At 45.6% G+C, this 25863-nt stretch overlaps 1 protein-coding gene across 2 annotated transcripts in view; it reads right to left on the reverse strand.

The window, feature by feature from the left end:
- The window catches only part of KDM1B (lysine demethylase 1B), a 97935-nt gene that overhangs the window by 35778 nt on the left and 36294 nt on the right, over positions 1-25863 (reverse strand). For both annotated transcript variants that reach the window (XM_083187864.1, XM_083187865.1), the window contains exons 10-15: positions 24065-24241; positions 22856-22930; positions 20040-20177; positions 17755-17926; positions 4697-4824; positions 4038-4169 (exon numbers count right to left, since the gene is read on the reverse strand). In XM_083187864.1, coding sequence (XP_083043990.1) covers positions 4038-4169; positions 4697-4824; positions 17755-17926; positions 20040-20177; positions 22856-22930; positions 24065-24241 — 822 coding nt within the window. The remainder of the gene's footprint in view (positions 1-4037; positions 4170-4696; positions 4825-17754; positions 17927-20039; positions 20178-22855; positions 22931-24064; positions 24242-25863) is intronic.

Consider the following 25863-nt stretch of genomic DNA (forward strand, 5'->3'; position numbering starts at 1 on the left):
TCAGTTTGTGTGTGTGTGGGCTATAGCAACAGCAATGTACGTTGCTGGCCGAGATTGATGGTCAGTGACCATCAATCTCGCTGTTTGTCAGTACTCTCCATTGTACAAAGATATTGACTAAATGGTGCGCAATAAAGCCAAGGTGCAGCTATACACAAATTCACAAGGTAGAAACACCATGAACTACGAGAAGCTGTAGACCAATAGAAAAGATAGAGAATTTGAAAAGACAGCGCTCAAAGGTAACTATATTCCAAGGTGGATTAGACTTTATATAGGATTATACAAAACCAAATACAGCCTGATTGGGATCACAAGTTGGTAGATGGATTGTCATGTAATAATCCTGTTAATTCAGATCCTTCCTTTCTCCCCTATTAAATGAGCAGGGGAGACAGAATAGAACACAACATAGTGCAGGTCAATAAAGTTTAAAAAGTTAATACATACAGCGCACTTGCAATAAAGTGACTTGTAAGAGCATATGACAAGTACTCCTTCGGCAAGCAGCAGGCAAGAGCAGAGATGTTAAAGGTAGTCCTCCAGTCTGGGTTCCCCAATCCAGAACAAGAAGCCACAGTCCAGGGTTCACCATCGCCACCGCAAGCCTTTCAGGATGAACGAGTCTAAAATAAAAGCATATGCACGCTTAACGCGTTTCGGAAAGTGTTCCTTCGTCAGAAGCGTGCTTACAATGTCCACATACTGGTGTATATATACCAATAGTTAAGTTGATACAGCTAATGGGAGGCACCGCTAATCGCGTACAACATCCGACTTCACTATGAAAAAATATGGTGGTGCGTTCCAACGAGCGGAAGTACGTCACCGCTTGTTCATCTTTTACCGGAACTGAACGTACCGCTTGATTACCTGGCGGTTAAGCGTTCCACTGTGTTGCTATTGGTGCCGCTTGCGTTCCAGTTAATCCGGAAGAGAGGATAAATAATGATATGTATAGAGAAAAACAATTATACGTGTATAAATGTGCTTCACAGGGAAATCGGAGGCTGTGTACAATAAGATTTCTCCTAAGACACATAAAAGATGAAAGATAAAAAAATAAAATTAATGATTAACAACATGAGATTAATACTATTATTTTCCACACCGTGAATTTATAGAAAAGGGAAATAAAGTGTATAGCACTATGTAAGAAAGGGTTTGTAAGAAAGGGTTTGTGCCTAAGCGATGTATCCATCGCATCTCTGTCTTTGAAAGCCGTTTGGCTACATCATTAGTATGGCTCTTGAGAACAAAAAGTTCTTAATATAGCATTAATTTGCATTATGTACTACGGAAATGCTCGGATACCGTATGTGTTTTTAATTGCTTACGTATATTGTCAATATGTTCAGCTGTGCGGGTTTTCAATTGCCTGGAAGTTTTTCCTACATATGAAAACCCGCAACTACATTGCAAAACATAAATTACATTGCGGGAATGACAAGTAATAAATTGTTTTATTGGGAAAGATTGTCCATTTACAGTAAATTGGTCAAATTTCCTATCTTTAACTTTAACATTTACTGCGAAAAGATTTTTCCACATCTTTATGTACTGAACTGTATTTGCTAATAAAAGCCCATTTAAATGTATCATTATTATTAACAGGCTTAGATTTAGCTTTCAGAAGGGAAGGTCGCTCAATTTGATCAATTCTCTCTTTTGCCTTAGTGAGGAGGTCTATGAAATAACCTTTAACACTCAATCGTTCTGAAACTTCTTCAAGTTGTTCATTGCAGATTGAATTGTCTGTACAGCTGTATAATAATAATAATTAGCGGCGCCTCCCATCAGATGTATCAACTTAACTATTAGTATATATACACACCAGTATGTGGACATTGTGAGCACGCTTCTGACGAAGGAACACTTTCCGAAACGCGTTAAGCATGCATATACTTTTATCTTGGACTCGTTCATCCTGAAAGGCTTGCGGTGGTGATGGTGAACCTTGTTCTTGTTCCGGATCGGGGAACCCAGACTGGAGGACTATCTTTAACATCTCTTCTCTTGCCTGCTGCTTGCCAAAGAGTACTTGTCATATGCTCTTACAAGTCACTTTATTGCAAGTGCGCTGTATGTATTAAAACTTTTTAAACTTTATTGACCTGCACTATGTTGTGTTCTATTCTGTATCCCCTGCTTATTCAATAGGGGAGAAAGGAAGGATCTGAATAAACAGGATTATTACATGACAATCCATCTACCAACTTGTTATCCCAATCAGGCTGTATTTGGTTTTGTATAATCCTAAATAAAGGTCTAATCCACCTTGGAATATAGTTACCTTTGAGCGCTGTCTTTTCAAATTCTCTATCTTTTCTATTGGTCTACAGCTTCTCGAAGTTCATGGTGTTTCTACTGTGTGAATTTGTGTATAGCTGCACCTTGGCTTTATTGCGCACCATTTAGTCAATATCTTTGTACAATGGAGAATACTGGCAAACAGCGAGATTGATGGTCACTGACCATCAATCTCGGCCAGCAACGCATAGCCCACACACACACAAACTGATGTAGGTGCATTTTCTAAGCGACTTTGCCCAAATAAGCCTTCGCTTAGAAAATGCTTTAATATCGGCATGTGTGTAGGTCCCATTAGATTTCTCTCTTAAGGGCATAATTAACAACTTTTTCCTTATGAATCACTTTCAAGAAATGTCTCCAACTAAGAGGTACATTTACTAAAGCTTGTCTATTATTTGGTAGGATGCACTCACTTACTTGCCAGTTTATGCTGCATTATCTTACTCTGACATTTAGCCACTGATGTATACAAACTATATGCGAGTCTGGGAAATGGGATTTCTCGGACCTCTACAGGCCATATTAGGACTTTCATTTCTCCTACTACTGTATATGCTGTGTTGGATTTGCCAACTACAAGAACTCAATTTCCCATTTCTCAAGCCCTGATGCACCATGTACTATGACCTGCCCAAAAATCTGAAAACTGTGGTTCAAAATGAAAGTTTTTATAATAGTTCTGACGGTCCAATCAGTACCACACTTCTGGGAAGTCTTGCATTTGGCTGGTTTTGACTCTTGATCTCCCCCCATTGTGTCTCCTACTAATAGCCCTTACCGAAACTTAATAGTTATTGTAACACAGGAAGGCAATTTTAACTGGCTTTCCCTCCACCGCTTCTTTTTTTAGGATTGTTTAAAATAGACCTGATAATCTGTTTTGTATTTTGACAGGCATACTGCAATATTGGATATAGAAAAGGGAATTAAAATGTTGTTTTAAGAAATAACTTTTTAAAGACTATTTATCTCCAATTTATTCCATCCAACCTTTGAAGGCATTTGAGAAGGGATGTAGTGAACCTCCCGGCACTCAGGATGCCGGCAGACTGAAGACAGGAGCCGGAATCCCGACACCTGTCAGAATACAGACACCGGAATGCAGACCGTCAACATCCCGGAAAATATGTATCAGGTGTGAGTTAGGGTTAGGCTGCGGGCAAGGAGGGGTGTTAGGCTGCATTACAGAAGCAATTCAAATACAACATAAAAAAAAAATACAAAGATGAAAAGTTTTCTACATTTTATGAATAAAGGAGTCTTGCAGATCAATAGTATCTGGTGTCTTTATAATGTAGATATATTCTGCTAGTTACTGATGGCGTTATAATGCAGATATTACTAATCACTAGTGGCTTTACCATGCAGACCTATGGCACAGTTTCCTTAGAACGCTGAAGATAAAAATTGGCTGTACTGCTATGCTGCCATAGCCAGAAGGTTGGTCCCTATACACTGATCCACTATGAACTGTTCTATAGTTCCTTCCAATGACCAATCAGCAATGCATATAGGGACCGCCCCACACTCTGATGAATGGTCGTCATCATCCACCAATGTGTGCTAGGAGTCATCTACTGAATGACAAATAGCAGAACACACAGTTACTGCTCCATGGCAATGCCTGGTCTGCCATAACATAACCTCCGATGTAAATTAAAAAAATGGTCTTCTACATACATACATTCATAACTATGGACCCAGGAACCTTAACTCAAACTTACAGGTGACTTGAGTCGAATATCAAGTCCTTCTGCCAATTTGTCAATAATTGTTGAGTATCCAGCTGTCAACATTGTGTGATCCCCTGCAAACTGAGCAAAGAATTCATTGTGGTCCCATGAACGGGCAGATACCTAGGAATAAAAAACATCTATTAAATGAAAATAAAATGTAAATTTAAAAGACTATTTTATTAACTTCTTAGTAAAAACAAATATTCAAAACTGGCACATGACAGAGGCAAATCATGGAAGTCTGGCCAATTGTTGCCACTAATACGTTACATAGCATATCTCCAATATACTTGATCCATTAAACGCTGATGTTAGCTAATAGATGAGTCTAAAAGGTGCCCACACACTAGAAAGATCTGCGATCTTAAGATGTGAGCATGGTGGCTTTATAATCTTTACCAAAGATTTATCTTTAGATCCGATATGCATTCATTTTGATCTTTTGGTAAATCTTGTGATCTTTCATGCAGCATGTAAGATCAGAAGATTTAGCATAAAATTCGCAGGAGCGCGCATCCAATCAAGATCAGCCAATTCACAGTAAAAAAAAAAAAAACTGCAAAAAAAAAAAATTGTTCTAGTGTGTGGGCACCTTAATAAAAAAAGTCTTTCTACCATTGTTCTTTGAATAACAAAATTGAACTTGCATTGTGTAGATCGCTTCCACAAGCATATTCCAGGTTGCTGAGATGGAAATGTAAAACCTTTTCCTCCTCTTCTGTGAATTGGATTCCAGATTCCTGAATAAAGGTCTTGTAGATCTCCTGTATCTTATCTGGTTAAAGAAATACATACATTTTCAAAGAACCGCAACAGTCCACTATGCTGGATATGGAGGCCATATAAAGCAAAGCCAACAAAGTATGAAAGATAAAGGAAAACAACTACATAAATGTATTAACTACATCTTATATACTGTATGCATTTGACGGGATACGGTCATTGGGTCTAAAGCAACTAGGTCAACAAGCATTGAGTCGACACCACTAGGTCAACAGGCAGCAAGGTCGACATGGGTCTAGGTCTACAGGTCATTAGGTCGACATGGGCAAGGTCGCCAGTCAAAGATCGACATGGGGGTTTTCACAGTTTTTTGGAGCTGACACGTGCCGACAGGTGGTATTTCATGCCCTACCATCCACTAGGGCGTGGTGGGAAAATAAAAGGGGATTTTGGTCCTAACTGTAAAATCCTTTTTTCTGAATCCATGGTGGACACTGGGGTGTGGGTGGAGCTTCAGCTACAGGCACCAAGTAGAATAGAGTTCTTCAAGTGCAGCCCAGGCTCCTCCTCCTCCACGCCCCTACAGGCTTCAGTTTGTTCAACAGCTTACCCGCAAGGTACAGGAAAAGGAAGAGAAATAGGAAAGAAACCAGCAACCCGAAGGAAGAATAAGTTTCAGGAAGGTGTAAGCCGACCCCCATTACTGTAGATCAGTGTGCGAGGGCGGGCGCCCAGTGTCCACCATGGATTCAGAAAAAAGGATTTTACAGGTAGGACCAAAATCCCCTTTTTTCATTCATGCCAATGGTGGTCACTGGGACAGTGGGACGTCCCAAAGCTGTCCCTTTTACAGGAGGGAACGCACCTGAGCTGCACTGATGACGCGTTGCCCAAAAGCAGAATCTGCCCTGGCGAACGTGTCAAAATGGTAAAATTTTAAAAAGGTGTGTGGAGAGGACCAAGTGGCCGCGCGACACAACTGTTCGGCTGAGGCTCCCTGATGAGCCGCCCAAGAGGCTGCTACCGAACGCGTGGAGTGGGCTCTGATAGAGGATGGAACTGGCTTGTTAGAAGATACATAAGCCTGTTTTATAGTTAGCCGCAACCATCGAGCCAATGTCTGCTTCGTTGCCGGCCAACCTCTCGTTTGCATCATAGAGCACGAACAGGGCCTCTGTCTTGCGTAAGGATTGAGTTCTATTAACGTAAACCTTTAAAGCTCTTGTAACATCCAAAGAGCGTAACTCTGGGGAGTCCTCCAACTGGGAGAAGGCAGGAACAACAATATCCTGGTTTATGTGAAAACTGGAAATAACTTTGGGCAGGAACTCCTTTTTTGTTCTTAAGACTGCCCTGTCCGGGTGGAACACCAGATACGGAGATGCACTGGATAATGCTGACAGGTCCGAAACTCTTCTGGCTGAAGAAATAGCCAGAAGGAACACCGTTTTCCATGTTCGCCACCTGAGCTCTGCAGATTCTAGAGGCTCAAACGGTGGTTTTTGCAGTGCTGAGAGTACCACTGTGAGGTCCCAAGGCTGGATTGGGGGTACAAAGGGAGGCTGTATGTGAAGGACGCCTTGTAAAAAGGTCTGTATAGCCATCCTCTTTGTTAATTTCCGCTGAAACAAAATAGAGAGAGCGGAAACTTGGACCTTTAAGGAGGACAACCTAAGGCCCAAATCCAGGCCCGCCTGCAAGAAGGCCAGGATCCTGGAAAGTCTAAACTCCCTAGGCGGAAGGTTCTTCTTTGCACACCAGGTGAAAAAGGCATTCCAGATTCTATAGTAGATCCGGGAAGAAGCCGGTTTCGTTGCTGCTATCATGGTTTTTATGACCGGTAAAGAAAAACCCTTCTCTCTTAAAACTTCCGTTTCAAGAGCCACGCCGTCAAAGCTAGCCTGCCTAGATTCGGATGAAGGCATGGTCCTTGTACTAGCAAGTCCGGACGAGCTGGCAGCCTCCAAGGTGGCTGCAGAGACATCTCCCGAAGGTCTGAGTACCAGGCTCTGCGGGGCCAGTCTGGGGCTAGAAGGATTGCTGTGGTCCCTTCTTGTTTGAGGCGCCTGAGGACTCTGGGAAGCAGTGCCACTGGAGGAAAGATGTAGACCAGGGAGAATGGCCATGGAGCCGACAGGGCATCCACCAGATATGCCTGTGGGTCCCTTGAGCGAGCCCCGTAGCGGGGTACCTTTTTGTTGACGCTTGAGGCCATTAGGTCTATTTGCGGGAGTCCCCATTTGTTGACTAGTTCCTGGAACACATCCTCGTGGAGCCCCCATTCGCCTGACTGTACCTCCTGGCGGCTCAGAAAGTCGGCCTCCCAGTTCTGAACCCCTGGGATGTGTACCGCTGACAAAGCTAACAGGTGATGTTCTGCCCACTGCAGAATGGATGTTACCTCCCTCATGGCAGCTAGGCTCCTGGTCCCCCCCTGGTGGTTGACGTATGCCACCGCAGTGGCATTGTTCGATTGTATTTTCACCAGTTTGGAGTGAATCAGAGGGCCTGCCGACTTGAGGGCTAGCAGGATGGCTCTTAGCTCCAGTATGTTTATTGGGAGCAGCGCCTCCTCCCTTGACCAACGGCCTTGGAAGGAGTGTTCTGCCAGAACAGCTCCCCACCCTCGGAGGCTGGCGTCCGTCGTTAACATCACCCACTGAGGGATGATAAACTGGCGCCCTTTTTGAAGGTTTAGAGGACTGAGCCACCATGTGTGCGACAGACGTGTCTGCCTGGACAGAACAAAGGTCTGTGAATTTAGGCTTGGCTGGGAACGGTTCCAGTGACGCAGCATTTCCCTCTGCAGTGGCCTGGAATGGAACTGCGCAAATTCCGCCATGTCGTAACAAGAGACCATCTTGCCTAGGACTTTCATGCACAAGTGCACCGAGACTCTGTGCCGCTTCAGGAAGAGCTTGAGGAGGTCTCTGAGGAGTATCCACTTGTCCTCCGGCAGGTAAACCCTGAGGGTTTTTGTGTCTATCACGGCTCCGAGATGCACCATCCGCTGTGATGGGGTTGTTGAGGACTTTTTCCAATTTATGAGCCAGCCGTGGGTCTGCAGGAGGGAAACCGTTAGCTCCAGATGCCCCTGGAGTGTCTGTGCGGATTGAGCTAGTATCAAGAGGTCGTCCAGATATGGTAGTAGACGAACGCCCTAGGCCCTCAGGGCCGCTGCCATGGTGGCCATAATCTTTGTAAAGATTCGTGGCGCGGTCGACAGCCCGAAGGGGAGGGCTATAAACTGGTAGTGATTGCTCTTGACCGCAAACCTGAGGTAGCACTGGCTGTCCGACCGAATTGGCACATGGAGGTAGGCACCCTGGATGTCCAGGGATGCCATGAAGTCCCCCGGCTCCAGAGCTTGCAGGATAGACCTGAGGGACTCCATCCTGAACTTGGGAATGCAAAGGTGTTTGTTCAGGCACTTCAAGTTGAGGATGGGTCGGAATGACCCATCCGGCTTTGTCACCAGGAACAGGCTTGAGTAGAAACCTGCTCCTCGCTGAGAAAGTGGGACAGGCACTATGACCCCTGCTGCCAGCAGGGAGTGAATGGAGCTGGTCAGAGCAGCCGCTCTGTCCTTCTCCCGGGGCATGCTTGTTGTGAAAAACCAAGATGGCGGACGCCCCTGAAAAGAGAGGGAGTAACCCTGGGCCACTATGGTGTTTACCCACCTGTCGGTGGTAGTGGCCTGCCAAACCCCGGCAAATGACAACAGGCGACCGCCCACCTGATGTGGTTGGTGGGCCGCCTGATCCTCATGCTGAGGGCTTGTCGGCCTGTTTTGGGGCCTGACGGCGACCCGCCCAGGACTGTTTGGTCTTGGGAGCGGATGGACGCCTTGTGGCGGGCTGCGCCCTTGATGAAGGCTGACCCCTGGGTCTCCCCTGTGGACGGAAGGTCCGAAAGGACTGAGATCTAGGCCTAGCTGGTGCCGAAGGCAGAAAAGCTGTTTTGGACGTTGCAATGGTGGCTACAATCTTGTCCAGCTCAGAGCCGAACAGTACCTCCCCTGAAAATGGAAGGGCCTCTAATGCCTTTTTGGAATCAGAATCTGCGTTCCAAGTGCGCAGCCACAGTGCACGCCGGGCAGCAATTGAAGAGGCAGAAATTTTTGAGGAGAGGGCCGCTGCATCTATCGCTGCCTCTTCCAGGTATGTGGCCCCTTCCCTAATGAGGTCCACCGTTGATAACAATTCAGAGCGACGTGTACCTGAGGATATCTGCTCCTGTAGGGAGTCAGCCCAAGCTGCAATTGCCTTTGCCACCCAGGCTGAAGCCATAGCCGGTCTTGCTGACACGCCAGCATTGGAAAACACAGACTTTAGGCAGTGCTCAATCTTCCTATCAGTAGGATCCTTAAGAGAGGCCACTGTAGGAATGGGAAGGGTAATAGCCTTAACTAGGCGGGCCACGTGAGCATCAACCTGTGGAGGCTCCTCCCATTTCTTACGGTCCGCTGGCGCGAACGGAAAGAAGGAAATCAGGCGTTTGGACACTAAAAACTTTTTGTTAGGGTGTTGCCACGCCTCAGATAAAACCTCATTTAAGTCTGAATTTGAGGGAAAAAGAGCCAACTCCTCCTTTTTCTTCTTAAAAAGAAGTGTGTCAGGTGTTGTGGCCTGGGTGTCCTGTATATTGAGAGACATCCTAACAGCCTTAACTAAGGAGTCTACTCTGGACTGGGTCATCCTTTCCTCCTTGTCAGGTTCATCTATGTCGACATCATCTATGTCAGGATCATCGTCTGTGTCGACCCGCACCTGGTCGTCCAAGTCATCCCCAGCATCTGATTGATTAGAAGCTAAAGGGGCCTGTGCTTTGCGTTTAGGTGGAGCCCTCAATGCAGACTGCAGAGAAGCAGACACCTGGACTAAATCCTGAACAGAGGAGGATAAACCCTGTACCCAGGATGGCTCTGATGCAGCAACAGCAGGCTGAGCTGGCAATGGCTGCGCAGCAGACTCTCTGTTTGCAGCTAACTGAGTTGCTAACTCCTTCATGGCTGCTGAGAGAGTGGAAGCCCAACTGGGTTCCCCATGTGTTGGGACTGAGGGGCCCCCCAGGGAGTCCTGTGCAGAACAGCGTTCACACAAACCAGCTTGCTCCTGTATGGAGGAATAATTCTCCTTACAGTTAGCGCATGTATAAGCATGCAGTTTAGGTGAATCCCTAGCTGGCTTTGCTTTGGGGTTTTTCTGTGACATGTTAACACAGACAGGCCCTGTGTGCACTGAGTAACAATAATACAGTGGACAGTAACACCCTCTGAAACTATAAAGGTATACAGATGGATGACAGTAGGAAAAAGACACTATACTCTCTGACTCTCAGGTAAATACTGAGGTACAGAGGGCTGCTGAAAAACCTGTTCGTGTAGCGTGTAGAGGAGCAGGGATTCTGGTGCACTTCTCCCACCGTGTAGTCCCGCGTAATGGCGTCTTCAGTACGCTGCTGGGGCGTGGGGAAGCTAAGCTCAGGCGGGAAACCAGCGTTATGCCGCTCTGAGCGTGGAGGCGGGGAGCTGTGGATCAAGGTCCCGCCTCCCCTGGAACCATCAGTGCCCTGCGCCATTAACCCAAATGGCGTTCCACAGTACGGCTCCCTGGTGGTCTAGTGGCCGCGCAGAAAAGACTGGGTGCCACTGCCAGGGTCACCCGGGCTGCACCCCGCCCGGTGACTCGACCGCTAGCGGTGCGCACCTGAACCTGGTGCGCGCGTCACCTCACATGGAGGGCCCGCTTACCTGTGGTGGAGCGCGGCGTCCTCCGTGTCATGAGGAGAGCGGCGGGTATGGCTATGGAAGTCAGCGCGCCGCTGCCAGCCACAGGGGTGTCTCCGTGTAAAAAGAGAAAAAAAATAAAATAAATGAAGATATCAGACAGGGCACGGAGCCCTGTCCCATGGTACCTGTGCCTTGAGGCACCAAGAAACAACTGAAGCCTGTAGGGGCGTGGAGGAGGAGGAGCCTGGGATGCACTTGAAGAACTCTATTCTACTTGGTGCCTGTAGCTGAAGCTCCACCCACACCCCACTGTCCCAGTGACCACCATTGGCATGAATGAAAACACCAAGTTATTACCTGGTAATGGGTTTTCCTCTACTCCACCATGGCAGCCCTCACTCATGGGTTTCTCCCTTCTGGGTAGTGCATTTGGAAAGGAAAGAAAGACACCAGTCCCAGCCCCCATAAAAGGGCTCCTCCTCCTTCCTCCTGTGTCTTTAAATTCTCCAGCTAAAAAACATAACAGGTTAGTACACACCACATAAATAACAACCAGTGAGGGTCGGGAATATATGCTGCCATGGTGGAGTAGAGGAAAACCCATTACCAGGTAATAACTTGGTGTTTCCTCTACCTCCCCCATGGCAGCCCTCACTCATGGGTCATACCCAAGCAGTATGCCAACATAGGGGGGGTTAATACTCACGTAACTGAAACATGAGCCTACTTCGGCTATAATAATCAAATAATAATAATTTTTCTTCTACTTCTTCACAAGACTGCCGCGCTCAGGATTCTTCTCCCAAACTTGGCATCTGATGATGACATCACATCGACTCTGTAATGCCTTGTGAAGGTATGCACCGACGACCACCCTGCCACTTTGCATAGTTCTAAAACTGAAGCGGATTCTTTCTCCGCCCAGGATGAGGCGACCGACCTTGTGGAGTGAGCTTTAAGTCCTTCAGGCGGTACCGCGCCTCTTATTTGATACGCTTTTAAGATGCATTCCCTGATCCACCTTGATAGCGTTTGTTTGGACGCCGCCTGACCTTTTCTGTGCCCTTCCATCAGTATAAACAGATTTCTTGCTTGCCGCACTTCTGCTGACCTCTGTTTGTACACTGTCAGGGCCCTGACAACGTCCAACATATGAAGACGCTCCTCCTTGCTGTTCGACGGGTTGGAACAAAAGGATGGGAGCACAATTTCCTGATTTACATGGAATTCTGATGCGACTTTCGGCACAAACTGTGGATTTGTTCTTAGAGTTACTTTATCTTCATAGAAATTGAGATAAGGTTCATCTATCCATAGTGCCTGCAACTCTGAGACCCTGCGGGCTGAAGTTATGGCCACCAGAAATAGCACTTTCCAAGATAGCAATTTGAGTGGTATTTCGTGTATTGGTTCGAAAGGGTCCCCCATGAGAACACCCAGTACCAGGTTTAAATCCCACGGTGGCAACGGATTTCTGACCCTTAGTTTCAGTCTTTTCACCGCTTGCATGAACCGGCGCACATCCCTGTTGTTTGCCACGTCCCAGTCTAGCATAGAGGCTAGTGCTGATATTTGCACCTTCAGGGTACTAGCTGAGAGGCCCATCTGTAGGCCTTTCTGTAGGAAGCTCAATATTGTCGCCACTAACTTTGGGTCTTTCTGCTCGTTTCTTGCCCAGTACATGTACCTCTTCCACATTCGATAGTATGTCTTCATTGTGGAACTTTTTCTGGCTTGAAGTAGCGTCCCGATAACCTCCTTGTCAAATCCTTTTGCCTCTAATGCCTTGGTCTCAGTAACCAGGCCGTCAGGTTCCAAGACGGGGGTTGTGCCCTCGTTACTTGTCCCTGCGATAGCAAGTCTGGAATTGCTGGCAATTTCCATGGGCCGTCTACTGCCAGTCTGCACACCGTGCTGAACCATGGCCTCCTGGGCCAGTAAGGAAGAATCGTTATGACTTGTACATTCTCCCTTTGAATTTTCTTTAGCAGTCTTGGGATTACCGGTATTGGAGGAAAGACATATGCCGTGTCCATGTCCCAGACTGCCGTCAGGGCGTCGACTTGAGCGGCCTGGGGCTCCCGGAATCTTGAAAAGTAGACTGGTACTTTCCTGTTCACTTTTGTTGCCATCAAATCTACTTGTGGCCTGCCCCACTTTTTCACTAAACTGTTGAAGATTGTGCTGTTGAGGGCCCACTCGCCTGGCAAGCATTTCTCTCTGCTCAGCCGGTCTGCTATCACATTGTCCTTGCCTGCAAGAAATACTGCCGAGATGCCTACCACCCTGGTTTCTGCCCACTCGACGATTTTGGAGAGCTGTTCTAATAGTGCCCTGCTTTTCGTGCCCCCTTGGTGATTTATATAGGACACCACCGCCTGATTGTCCGATCTTACAACCATCTCTCTGTCCTGCGCTTGATCCTGAAAGTGAGCGCATGCCCGATACACCGCCTCCATCTCTCTCAGGTTGGAGTGGGATGCTTGCCATTCTCTCGACCAGTGGCCTTGAGCTATCTGGCTGGCACAGGTTGCCCCCCAGCCATACTGGCTGGCATCTGTCGTGATCACCACCTGCTCTCTGGTGGCGAAGCTTATTCCTTGTACTAGACGTTCCGTATCGGACCACCAATCCAAATCTTTCTTGGCGGCCTTTGACAGTGTTATCCGCTGGCTCAATTCCTTGGTGTCTTTTTCCCATTGTAACAGGAAGCAAGCCTGTAGCTTTCGCATGTGAAACCGGGACCATGGTATTGTTTCTAGGGCTGCTGACATGAGCCCCAAGGTCTCCATGCAGTCCCGAGATGAGACCACTGACCTCTTTCTCATCCATTCTACTTTTTTCAATAGCTTGTTTCTCCTGACTTCTGTCAGAGATACCTTCATGTCTCGAGTATTTAAGATTACTCCCAAATACTGAATTTTCTGAGTCGGGGCGAGATGACTTTTTTTCTCGTTTATGAGCCACCCATGGTATTTTAGGCAGTTTACCACTTCCGCCGTGTGTTGTATTAGAAGGTCCTCTGATTCTGCCACAATCAGGATGTCGTCCAGATAAGGGTACAACCTTATCCCCTTTCTTCTTAGCCACGCTATTATGACCACCAACACTTTGGTAAACGTTCTGGGCGACGTTGCCAGTCCGAAGGGAAGCGCATTGAACTGATAGGTGACCCCTTGTACCCTGAACCTCAGAAACTTCCGATGCCCTTCGAAGATCGGGACGTGAAGATAGGCGTCCTTGAGGTCTATTGAGGACATGAAGTCGTTTTGATTGAGGATCCAGCATAACTGATTTTATTGACTCCATCCTGAACGACTTTATTCTTATGAATTTGTTCAGTCTGCGTAAATCTAGAATTGTCCGAAATCCTCCTGTGGCCTTCCTCACCACAAAGAATCGGGAGAACCATCCCTGAAACTGTTGCGGTTTTGCCACTACGCTGACTACCTCTTGGTCCAGCATTTCCTTCAAGCTGGATAACAGCGCTCTCCTCTCTTCCAAATCCTCTGGAATGGGAGACTGAACCAGGAAGTCGCCTGGTTTCCTTAAAAAGTCTATCTTGTAGCCTGAACGGACTACCTCTAGAACCCACTCGTCCGATGTGGATTCCTGCCAGGCGCTTTGGAACTTCAGCAACCTGGCTCCCACTTTTTGTGGGTTGGCGTCATTGGGGGTCTTTTTTGGAGGCGAACCTGCTCTCTTTGTTCCCTTGGCCTCGAAAATTGGCCCTGGAAACCCAAGATCCCCTTCTGTATGGCCTTCCTGGCCTATAAGCCCGTGACTCTCTGAACTCCTGCTGATATCTATTGAACCTCGGTGGCGGTGTCTTCTTAGCCGCCTTGTCTTGGGGTAACCACACTGATTTTCCCCCTGAAATTTTGGACACTAAATCATCTAATTGTTTTCCAAAAAGATAGTCCCCTTGAAAAGGCATTGATAATAGTCTATTCTTAGACTGTACGTCCGCCGCCCAGGGCTTTAGCCAGAGGGCTCTTCTAGTGGCAGCCGCTGTAGCTCCGGCCCTTGCCACCAGGCACACAGAATCTAATGATGCTTCGCATAGGAATTCAACCGCAAGTTGTACATCCTGCACCATTCTGAGCAACTCAGATCTCTTGAGGCCATCCAGCATGTCACTTTCAAGTTGCTGGCACCATCCTCTCAGCACTCTGGATGTCACGGCCATAGCCGCTGCTGGCTTTAAAGCGGTGCCTGCCACCAACTGTTGTTTCCTAAGACCCAACTCAATCTTTCTTTCCATTGGGTCTTTGAAAATATTGGCCTCTTCAAGAGGCAATGTGGTTTTTCTGGACAACCTCGCCACTGCTGCGTCCACTTTCGGTGGTACCTCCCAAGAGGCCACCTGTTGTTTATCAAATGGGTACATCTTGCTGACTCTGCTTGATGTCACCACTCGTCTATCTGGGTGTTTCCACTCCTCTGAAATCACTTCTTTCAGGGTATTGGACAGGGGAAACACTTTCCCTTTGCGCTTTTTGTCTTTAAACAGCATTTCCTGTAGACTGAGATCCTCTTGCGGATCATCGATATTTAATGATTTATATATCAAGTTTAGCAGATTATCGATCATATCGGGGTTAACCTCAGCCTCCACCTTATCCTGGCTAGGCTCCTCATCCCCTTGATCCAGATCAAAATCTGGCATAGCTGCACTGGTAGATTGCCGGACTGAATCATCAGAGTCCTCACTAGCAATAATATGCTTTCTTTTGGATGACTTTTTCTCCACATCTGCTTTAGCCACAAACTTCTCAGCTAATGCAGCAGTTAACATCTCTACCAAGCCTGCCATTTGAGCTGGCTGCAGTTGGGGGGTTTTACAACCGTCACACAGTATGCCGACATGCTTTTGAGGTAACCCCTTTTCACATGCTGCACATTTATCCAAATGTGGCTTCTTATGCTTAGATCTACTTTCTTTATCCTTGCTGGTCTCTGACCTAAAAAAACAAAAACAACTCACTAAGTAAGCTAGCCAAACTAACTCTAATATAGGTGGACACACACAGCACTTGATAGCTTACCCTGACTTCCTTATATTGCGCTCTTCCTCCATGGCAGCAGCGCACAGTCACTGAAATAACCCTCTGACAATTTAACAGGGAGAAAATGAAATAGTAAGCTCCCAGACATTAAGACATCTGTCCGCTATACTTGAGGAAAAAACTGTGTAGCAGCGTGCGCCACCGGCGCCTTACCCGGTAGTTGTGAGACCTCAGATCCTGTGGCGACACCCGCGCTGACTCCCCTTGTCCTGCTGCAGGCGCCGGCTAATGTACGCCTCCGCTCGCAGCGGAAATGCGTCACTCGCCGGCGCCGCGCACGCTGCCACACGCTGCCGCCGACGTCCGCCCACTCTGTGCTCAGCACACGGGCAAGCCAGTGACGCGGCAACGCTATCCCGCGCCGCCCCACGCGTCACTCCTGCGGACGCCACCGCCTGTAGCTGCCCCCGGGGGGGACCGCATGCGGCCATGAAATCTGTCTCCCAAACGAACAGGGAGACCTGGTCATCTGCAGGGGGTAAGAACCGCCGCAGAGACCTCCAGGAAGCCTTTCTCAGGTAGCCAGTGTCCACCTCCTACACCTGCACTTACCCGGAAAGGAAAAAAAGACACAGGAGGAAGGAGGAGGAGCCCTTTTATGGGGGCTGGGACTGGTGTCTTTCTTTCCTTTCCAAATGCACTACCCAGAAGGGAGAAACCCATGAGTGAGGGCTGCCATGGGGGAGGTAGAGGAAAAATAGTTTGCCGAGCGTAGCGAGGCACCGTGCCCAAAGGGATGCGGTGCACTCTATACTGTGTCCATTTCGACAGTGTTGAAAAACCCTATGTCTACCTTTTGACTGTCGACCTTGCCCAAGTCGACCTAAAGCTTGTGTCGACCTACACCCATGTTGACCTAGACCCATGTCGACCTTGCTGCCTGTCGACCTAGTTGCTGTAGACCGAATGATCCCAACCCCATTTGACACCACAAACATACTGCATCATTTTGATATGCAGTCGTAACACTACCTTATTGCTATGGAGGAATATCCACTATAGAACATTTAGAGCCAGATTTAACAAATTTCAAAAAGTATTAAAATGGAGAGTGATAAACAACCATCCAATCAGCTCCTAACTGCCATGTTACAGAAAATGATAGGTAGGAGCTGGTTGTTTATCATTCTCCATTTTATCACTTTTGAAGCTTGACATTTCTGGCCATTAGAATAGAAGATGCAGAACACACTTCTAGATCTGCACCATCAGCTTATGACAGGCATACAAAAGATACAGCTAAAGGGGTTATTCAGACCAGCTCGCAGCCCTGTGATTTTGCAAGTCGGGTGATTATCGATAGACTGTGAATGCACACAGATAGTAGCACTCATGCGTGAGGCCATTCAGCAAAAAATCCAGCGTCTGTTCTGATAGCAAGCCATTGGCAAGTTGATTGACAGGAGCCAGTGTTTGGGGGGGGAGGGGGTGGACATCTGCTGGAGTGTCAGGAAAAACATAGGCGTGTCCAGGCGTTTTCAGGGAAGCTATGTAAAGTCATCTCTGGCCTTGATCAGCCTGTTTCAATCGCACAGGCTGATTAGGATCTGGTTTACGCACAGACTGCGCACACTAGAAGAATCATTAGATGGTGAATGAGTTGCTAATGGGTTTGCAGCTAATTGCCAATAAGAGTGATTTTTGCAAGCCATGCACAGCCTTACACATGGCAGATTTTCACTCGGGGGGAGGGGGGGTGGTCACTACTTGACAGAGAAGCGATCAGGTCTGAATAACCCCCTAAAAAAGGTCATGAACACAAGAAAGGTTATTTATCATGTGTTTTGATCATTAAAGATCCATTTGCTGTTAGGTTTGATTTAAATGGAAAAATAACCCTCTATAATTCATACAGGTAAGAGCAGATTCAGAGGTGACTGCAATCAGCCATAAAGGGCATCTAGCTACGGTGTTTGCAACAGAAAATGATACAGCTACTGACCGGTATATTGGTCATCTGTGAGGGTCTGTCTCAGTTCTAAGTTTACAAAAATGACATTACTATAGTTGGACTCCATTTTATCACCTCTTCTGTCCTTGTCCACTCCCAAGATGTATGGAGTCACAAGTGTGAGATGTGACCAATGCAAAGTATTAATGCGTGGTTTACAGTAAACAGATGTATGCCCATTTTACTATGGGCCCCATGATCTATACAGACAATACATAAATTAAATGATACCTCCAAGTGGGGCATCTTGATTCTGGCCCTTATCTTTTCGCCATTCCGCAACAACATCCAGTATGGCATTGAAATGGAAATCCATACGTTTGTCTATAGTCGGGTCAGTTAATCTTCCACCTTCTTGGATCAAATCACACTTCTCTCGCAGTTTGCGCATTTTAATACCAATCTGTAAATTCAGAAGATAAAATGACTGGAAAAGTGAGGAAGAAAGATAAGAAAGAAAGCACCTCATGCACTCACATACAGCCAGGAAACAAGAGCAGTTCATCCTAACAATCGTGTAGTATAATAGTAATAAATACAAACAATAATACATTGAACTGTAACAACTGTAACACTGCTGCCTGGGTGTCACTCTTGACTCCTCCCTCTCCTTTGCACCCCACATCCAAGCCCTGGCCCATTCTTGCCGGTTCCAGTTCCGCAACATTGCCCGCATTAGGCCCTTTCTCTCAGAGAGTGCAACTAAGCTGATCATCCACTCATTGGTCATCTCACGGCTTGACTACTGTAATGCTCTCCTCACCGGCCTCGCTCGATCCCAACTGGCTCCTCTCCAATCTGTCCTCAATGCTGCAGCCAGGCTTATCTTCCTCTCCCGCCGCTCTAATTCTGCCACTCCCCTTCAACAAAATCTGCACTGGCTCCCATTCCCCTACAGAATCCTCTTAAAACACCTCACACTCACATACAGGGCCATCTCTAATTCCATTGCTCCATATATCTCTAACCTCATCTCCATTCATACACCCTCCCGCCCTCTACGGTCGGCTGACGACTGTCGTCTCTCCTCCACCCTGATCACTGCTTCCCATGCTAGAGTACAGGACTTTGCCCGTGCTGCACCCCTTCAGTGGAACGCACTCCCTTGCTCCATTAGACTCTCCCCGACCTTGCAAAGCTTCAAACGGGCACTGAAAACTCACCTATTCTTAAAAACATACCCTTCGACTGCATAAACTAGCTGGTTCTCCGACCCCTTGCCATTTTAAATGCTGCTATCTAACCACCACCCACTTGCTTGCACCTCTTGTAATCTGTCTGTCTCCCCCTCCTACTAGATTGTAAGGTCCTCCGAGCAGGGCCCTCTTCCCTTCACATTTCACTCACAGCTCTCCTATACTCCAACACTCAGTGACCATCTTCGTCTGCATACTCATCTCCATCATTGGCCTCAAGCCTCTAGTTGTATGTTGGTTGAGTCCTCACTACTTGCGTTTAAGCTGTAATGTGTATTGATCTGTGGCGCTCTTTATTTGTACTCTATTTTTGTTATTTATTCAAAGTTATGCCAAGTTTTGTCTCCCTGTATTGTTCCTTTGTACGGCGCTGCGAAACACTTGGGGCGCCTTATAAATAAAATGACAATAATAATAAAAATAGCATATTGGGGTGTAATTCCATTAACTGCGCTACATTACAGCAGCTAATTCATTCGCCGGGTGATATTCAATTATCCCTGATGCTGGCCCTTATCAAAGATTATGCATGCGGAGCATAATCCCAAATAATCAGCCCTCCAAGTCGCAATAACAAATCGGTTCCGCATACTTATCCCAGATCCTTTGTGCTATTGCCCAAAGAAAGGACTTTCTCCCCCCCACCCCAAAAAAAAATTGGGCTTTAACGGGATAATCTGATGTTTTCGAAAAACAAAAACAAAGATAGCCTTGCAAATTTATAAAAGCATACTTTTATTCACTGTAATTCCATCGGGAACCAAGGCAAAACTATTCGGATTTTCCTACATTTTAAAGATAAAGGAGGTAAAAAAAAAAAAGCGTTCTAAAATCCAAAATCTGCCACATTCAGATGTAGTGAATATGGGGGAGGCATGTGGCCTCTTTCACAGTTGCAGTGGCACGAGACAAGAAACAGGTACCCCCCCCCCCCCCCCCCTCCTCCTATTGAGCAGTATTATAACCAGGAACAGACATCACAATGTATAGACCTGGCAAGAAGCACAAATAGGCCAGAGGAGGCCACAGGCAAGTGGATATGGTCTTTCTGGTGCGATTAGTGCAGAGGTGGGCAATAAGCGGCCCTCCAGCTGTTGAGGAACTACACATCCCAGCATGCTTTTCCTTAGTTTTGCTATTTGACCATGCAACTGATGCAAGGCATGCTGCAATGTGTAGTTCCTCAACAGCTGAAGGGCCACTTATTGCCCCTCCCTTGATTAGCGGATAGGTGTATGTGGACAATTCATTTTTTTGCAAGCATTACAGAAATCTTATAATACTTAACTCAAATACAATTAACAAAAAAAAGAAACCCACTTGTTCACACATAATCGCAATGGGGTTGTTAATGCAGCCATTCACAATCTGAGCTCCTTTCCCTATAGTAATTCCTTTGAATGACTTGTCGTCCCAAACTCTGCCACCAATCCTGTCTCTTGCTTCTAGTATCATTACCTACATATAGAAAATAAAAATAAATACATATACAAAGAATATTCCACTGAAATAACAAGTTTTCATTTTGTAGTACAATTACCCTTTATTTAGCGAAATGCTTCATTATTGATTTGTACAAAAAAAAAAACATAATACAAACAAAGGCTAAAAAACAAAAATAGTCGGCATAAGAGCCTCCTAGCAAGACCAAAACCAGCCCCTCAAGCTTGCATCTGTGGTCAAAAAGTATCCAATCCCAGATCCTAAAATGGACAACACTTTTATTGGGGTGGGGGGTCCCCACTCCCCCAGGGACGCTGCCAGGGCTGACCAGCCACTGCTGTCATGTTTTGGCCGCGTGGTCTTACATAAGTGGCATGACACGCCTGGCTGTTGGAGCCCAGTGCTTTTTTCTAAAATACGGGGGACCCTTCTCCTTTTGGGCAGTATTCAATGTGAAATTTTCTCCGTGCATGGCGAGAGATTTTTTCTCTCGCCATGCACTCTCCGTGTTCCGGAGCCTCCTGCTGCCCCTATTCAACGTGTTAAAGACTCGCCGCCACTCGCGGCGAGTCTTAACCCCTGCAGCGGACGAGCGTCCGCGGCAGGGAGCTGTCAGGGAGCCGGGGGACGTAGCAGCCAAGAGAGATTAAAGTCTCTCTTGGCTGCTGCAGGGGATATGGGGAGGGGAGCAGGGCTCCCCTGGACCCAGGCAGCACAGGCTGCCCCCCCCTATAGCCAGCGGGGGACCCAGTATTCACTGTACCCGAACGTGCATCGGGTGCAGTGAATATATGAATATCTAATGAGCGGCTCGAGCGCTCCGGCCCCCTGCTGGCTGCACTGTGTAAAAAAAAAAAAAATGTAAAAAAATATATTTTTTTTAAAATTAAATATATATTCATGTGCTATAGGCACATGAATAAAAATAACATGGCCCTTCACAGAAAAAAAAACTGATTTTTTGACACCAAAATTAAAAAAAACACCCTTTTAGTTTAAAAGTTCACATTCCTGCTCTCCATCAAAAGATGGAGAATTTCTACACGGAGAGAGACGGCGAGAATCACTTAGAAAGACGGAGAATATTTCACATTGAATAGGGTGGCTCGCCTTTGGAGAAAAAAAACCTCTCTCCACCGCGTGAAAAGCACAAACTCTCCAGAAATCACAGCGAATTTTTCTCATTGAATACTGCCCTTTGTCTCCCATATTTTGGGAACAAAGACTGGACCAACAGAACGGTGCTGATTATAGAAATGTAAGGGACCCTTATGCAATATGTAATTTCCCCTGCATTTCTGCAATCAGCACCGGCTCAAAGGGCACGGGGCTTGTTATACTCATGGGGGGGGGGGGGGGGGGGGGGGGGGGGGAGGAACCTACTGCGGGTTCTTTAAAATTATTTAATGGTCTATTTTTTTTTTCTTTTTACATATGCTCGTCCATATTTAGCTGCCAGGAAACCCAGCAGCCAAATACTAATGACTTCACTATCTGAAAACATGAATACTGAGATTTCGGCAGTTTAGTAAATTAGCCAAATTTTTCAGGTAGTATTTTGGGCGGATTGCGGCCGATCCCGGTAGTTTTGAGGATCAGCAATCTTAGTAAATTTCCCCCAATGTGTAAGTCAGCACCACTACAGGTTGAGTATCCCTTATCCAAAATGCTCGGGAACAGAAGAATTTGGGATATCGGATTATTCCGTATTTTTGGAATATTTTAATTTTTGAATGTAGTATCTTGAGATATCTTGCATTTATGTTGTATAAGAACATCAAACACATGAAATACACACAAATATATTTTATTTGTGCATGAAAAAAGGTTTTAAAACATGAAACAAAGTTTGTGCACAATCTCAGATACTGACTTGCACATATTTAGTGCCAGTTACATATCATTTCCCCATTAGTGCCAGTAGGTTTTTAGCAAAAAATAAAAAATAAGGTACATTTTGGAGACTATGGTTTTAGGAATAATTTGGATAACGGATATTTGGATAAGGGATACTCACCTGTATCACCTTTGTAACTATGGGTGAAAATGAAAGGGTGAAAAGGTGTGGGACAAGAATGGCAAACTGCAGGCTCAAAAGTCAAAATGTGCAGGAATGCATTGTTAATGCAAAGCAAAGAGCTTGGTATTCACAATAGGGTTCCACACCGGGTGCCGGACTGGGTCCCGACAGTCGGGATCCCAACAGTCATTAACCAGACGTCGGGATCCCGACTGTTAAAACACAGACGGCCGGGTTCCCGACGTCGGGGAATCATACCACACCCTCCACACCTGCTAGGCTCGGGACTGGGTACAGCCAACATGCACAAGTCAGGTGAACAGGCCTCAGCCACTCAGGCAATCTTTTGAATCTTTGTTATATATATTATTAGAGTAACAGCACCAATGTTCCCATCACCTTATTATTATATTGTTCATTTAAAAGTGTGGGGTACTTTTTGCGTTGGAAAGGCAGCGGTAACAGAGGAGTATTTGAAAACGATTTTGTTCCACAAAATACCAATAACAAAAACAGTTGTTGCTTTGTAAATAAGACATGGGAAAAATGCTAATATGTTGGTAACAATCCACATAGAACTCTAGTCGTTACAAGGCTAATGCCAGCTCCTGCCACCCAAACTTCTAGTTTTGTTTTTCTCTCCCCAATATGTAACAGGAAAAGGTGCTCCTACCTTCATGCCAAAGTTGTGAAGCTGCCGCGCAGCAGCCAGTCCTGCCGGACCAGCCCCAATAATAATCACAGACTTCTATAATGGGGAGAAAAAGGGCATAGTTTATACAGTATGTAAGAAGCAAAGTGACAATTCCAACTGTGGATATTGGTTATATATATAGATCTATACATATGATTCAAACTGATCCAGCTAGTGTTCAACATCCGGATGCTCATGTAGCAGATGTAGACCAGCACATGTCATTAATTACCATGCAAATACATGAATACACATGTAAAAATAATAAAAATTAATAGCAAATGTGTGGTACAAATTAAATTATGCAACAAAAGGTAATACATAAAAACCCTATAAATTCCATGTGAATAAGTAAAAATAAAGTTCAGAAGTCACACAAATGGGCATAGCAAAATCAGCCACAACTAATTGTCTGCTAGAATCCCCATGGCACAAGGAAAAGCTACTCTATTAAATTGCCTAAAATCGGGGTTTACTGCTTGGAAACCCATTGATTCTGGGTAAATTCTGGATCAAACAGGCTTTCCTTGCACAGAACCCCTGATTTTGCACTTCTCTCGTAGACTTTTTCTCACAGCTCATGAAGCTGCAAGATTTAGTCCATATTCAGGGATTCTCATGCTGGGTAATCCCTGTCGATGGAATAGGTCTGGTCTCAGGGCTGAATATGCCTGACAGAATCCAGTTTAGGACAGCATAGGAGGCTAACAAGGTAGACATGGGAGAGCGGACTCCGTCCATTGGAGTTCACATGCAGCTAGAGGAATGTACATACATTCAATGCAGGTATATGTGCACACTAAGTATGGGTAGACTTCTGTATGAAATTAGGGTATGGGAAGGAGACAAGACATTCGGTGGATACACGTTGCACAAAGTGGCTATATGTGTACTTAGTTCATGTTCATACTTTAAAAGGAAAAACAATAAAATAAGTTCAACATAATATGACAAATGGAATAGGAAAATAATGACCAGTAACGACAGTGTTAAATGTTCCTCAGCTATACTTTTATTATATTTTAATTATTAGGCGTCATAAATGCATATTTATATAAAAAGGAAAAACAAACACAGAATACAGCATAAAATACAATGCACAACATAACCAACTGCATGAGAACAAAGCATAAACAGAAATATCACAGGAAGACCACGGACATGGAGCGAGGAGTACAGGGTACTTACACTGTGGTAGTCTGTTGGCAGGATATACTGGCCAGAGGGAATACACAAAACTCCAGTGTTAACGAGTCCTTTCCTGGTCATGAAATAGAGAATCCTTTCCAACTCCTGGACGCATCGGATGCGAACTAAACCTCTTACCATAATATGATGGGCACAAGTCTGTGGTGTCAGCACCTCCTACGAATCATGCAAAAATACACAAGCATCACTTAATGTAATTGCACTATGCCTAGTTTTGCTCATTTCAAACCAAATGTTCTACTAGTTGCCCAATTTTGATTGTTCCCTTGAGTCTGAAGATTAAGGATACCCAACAGTAGCTGAAACAGCATTTACTGTAGTCATTACTTTTCATTGTATGTGTTACAGAATATTGAAGAGCTTAATCTCATTTATTATATCATGGCTATCTCAAGTCAGTGGCGGCTCCAGAAGTGGGGCTGCAGCACATTCCAAAATTGCCAGTCAGTTTGGGATGGCAGTTGGTGGCAGTTGCTATGCCTTCCCTATTTGAATTTTGAACTTGTTATTCATCTATTCGACACTACAACACCGGGCACAGCTTACACTGTAGCAAATACTATCTAGACCTGGCATGTCCAAAGTATGGCCCTCCAGCTCTTGTGAAACTACACATCCCAGCATGCCTTGCCAGAGGCTTAGCATTCCGTAATAGCAAAACTGTGGTAAGGCATGATGGGACTTGTAGTTTTACAACAGCTGGAGGGCCATAGTTTGGACATACGTGATCTAGAATAAAGCTCCTCCACATCCACTAGGACCTCAGTTATACCCCTTTCACGCCGCAGCTACAACACAAGTAATTGCCGAGTTAAACCTGGTTGCAGATCAGTGTGAAAGAGTACCCGAATCTATGGCTACACAGAGTTTGATTCTGGTTGACTCAGTTTACAAGAAAGAAGATAGATATGTCCTTGTATCGGTGCACCAAAGAAAAGTAAAATGTAACTTTTATTAAGTCGTCATAAAAAAACGTGAGAAAATATTTAAAAAACACAATGTTGACATACAAAGGTGAGGTTCACACAATTAAAACTAAGGTGGCAGGCAGATGTTGCTGACAATAATTTTATTGTGTATTAAACGTTTTGGTGTGTCAATTTATTAACAGTGTGTGGCTACCCAATTCTGTGCGGCAATGCAGGTCTGCAGATCCCACACGTTGCTGCTATCAGACTTAAATATGGGGTGCCAATAAAGGAGTCGGTTAAATAACCTCTTATAACTCCGTGTGCCTCAGGCTCGCTACAACTCTGTTTTAGTCGTGAAATAATCATGCATCAATATTCTGAGACACTATACAGGAATACCCTGTGTATGTCTCAGGATAGAACATATAAATATACATGGACTAGCATAGGTCCCTCTAAAGTAAATCAGGGTGTTCCACTGCGTTAAATGCAGATAGGAATCTCAGCCCTGTGAGGGGACTTGATAGTAATAACTGCTCCCTCAGTGTGCAGTATGGTCTTGCACACAGAGTATGATACTGAGCAATGTTGTAGGCGAGTCTTAGCCCTTAGAAGGACTTGTGAGACATCACACTGTTAGAACACACAATCAAAATGCATATATATATGAAAAATAAAGAAAAGAGCAATCTGCCTGCGCACCGCTAGCTGGCACGCGCGTTGCAGATTAGCTTCCTCAGGGCCCTAAGTTATTCTGTCCACCACAGATCATTATGGTGGATTCTAGGGCAATAGGTCCTTCTTGATCACAACTGCTATTGTATTATGCAGGAATACCTTCTCAACATTATCGTTATATACCGTTAT

The sequence above is a fragment of the Crinia signifera genome, chromosome 5 (assembly GCF_055691185.1).
Source record: "Crinia signifera chromosome 5, ASM5569118v1, whole genome shotgun sequence".
NCBI classification, from domain to species: Eukaryota; Metazoa; Chordata; class Amphibia; order Anura; family Myobatrachidae; genus Crinia; species Crinia signifera.